Source organism: Marmota marmota, unplaced genomic scaffold, assembly GCF_001458135.2.
Source record: "Marmota marmota marmota unplaced genomic scaffold, marMar, whole genome shotgun sequence".
Lineage (NCBI taxonomy): Eukaryota > Metazoa > Chordata > Mammalia > Rodentia > Sciuridae > Marmota > Marmota marmota.
The window spans coordinates 5110891-5111806 of record NW_025999982.1 but is presented as its reverse complement, the minus strand read 5'-3'; the positions used below and the strand labels follow the sequence as shown (position 1 = coordinate 5111806).

The 916-nt window shown below is 59.4% G+C and overlaps 1 protein-coding gene across 1 annotated transcript in view; it reads left to right on the top strand.

Moving 5' to 3' along the window:
* Positions 1 to 2: 2 nt before the first annotated feature.
* Positions 3 to 916, top strand: part of Mtch1 (mitochondrial carrier 1) — a gene marked incomplete at its 5' end in the record, with an annotated part of 18457 nt that continues 17543 nt past the window's right edge. The window contains one exon of the mRNA XM_048805722.1: positions 3 to 197. Coding sequence (XP_048661679.1) covers positions 3 to 197 — 195 coding nt within the window. The remainder of the gene's footprint in view (positions 198 to 916) is intronic.

Here is a 916-nt window from a genome sequence, read left to right as displayed (position 1 = left end):
ATCCGCCGCCCGCGCACCGCGCACACCCGCGCCATCCTCGGCCTGCAGCGCAGCCCTCCGCCCGCAGAATGGACGGCGCGTCCGGGGGTCTGGGCTCGGGGGACAACGCCCCGACCACCGAGGCTCTTTTCGTGGCGCTGGGCGCGGGTGTGACGGCGCTTAGCCACCCGCTGCTGTATGTGAAGCTGCTAATCCAGGTGAGGGGGCAAAGGCGCCGAAAGGAGATGGGAAGCTGTTGTGAAGGTGACAGGCCGAGACCGGGAGGAGGAGTGGAGCGGAAGGGTCAATGGCGACGGATTTGGGGAGGAGTGTGGACCGTGGGTTTTCCGGAAGGAAGGGGTGGGAGAGGAGGCAAGCGGTGAGGGGCTTGGGTCGGCAGGAGTCGGGTTTGGGGGTGCAAGAAAAGGGGTGAAGGAGTCTGAACGATACATTTGGGCGAGCAAGGAACTGGGGACCAGGGTGCAGGGGAGCAGGTATAGAGGAGGAGGCGACGACGGGATGGAGGGACGGGTTTAGAAGGTTAAAGAATTGAAGTGATGGGTTTGGAATAGAGAAGGACATCGGATTCGGGGTGAAGGAAGAAGCAACAGAATTGGGGGAGGGGCAAGAAGTTTGAGTGAGTGGGTAGGGGGAAGGGTTGGGGGCCAAGGAGCGCATTTGGGGTGGAAGACAACGAGGACTGAATTTACAAAGATGGATTTAAAGGAGGCTTTGGGGAACAAAGGAGTGGGCGCCGGACCACAAATTTAGGAGGGAAAGAAGGGCATGGGACTTGGGGGAAGGGGAGACGTAGGTATTGGATTAAGTTCTTCGAAGGCAAAGAATTCAGCAGGGGAGAGCTATCGGTTTACAGGAGATAGGGGCTCTGGATTTGATGGCGACGACAGATTTGGTGGGAGGAGGAGACCGGGTGACG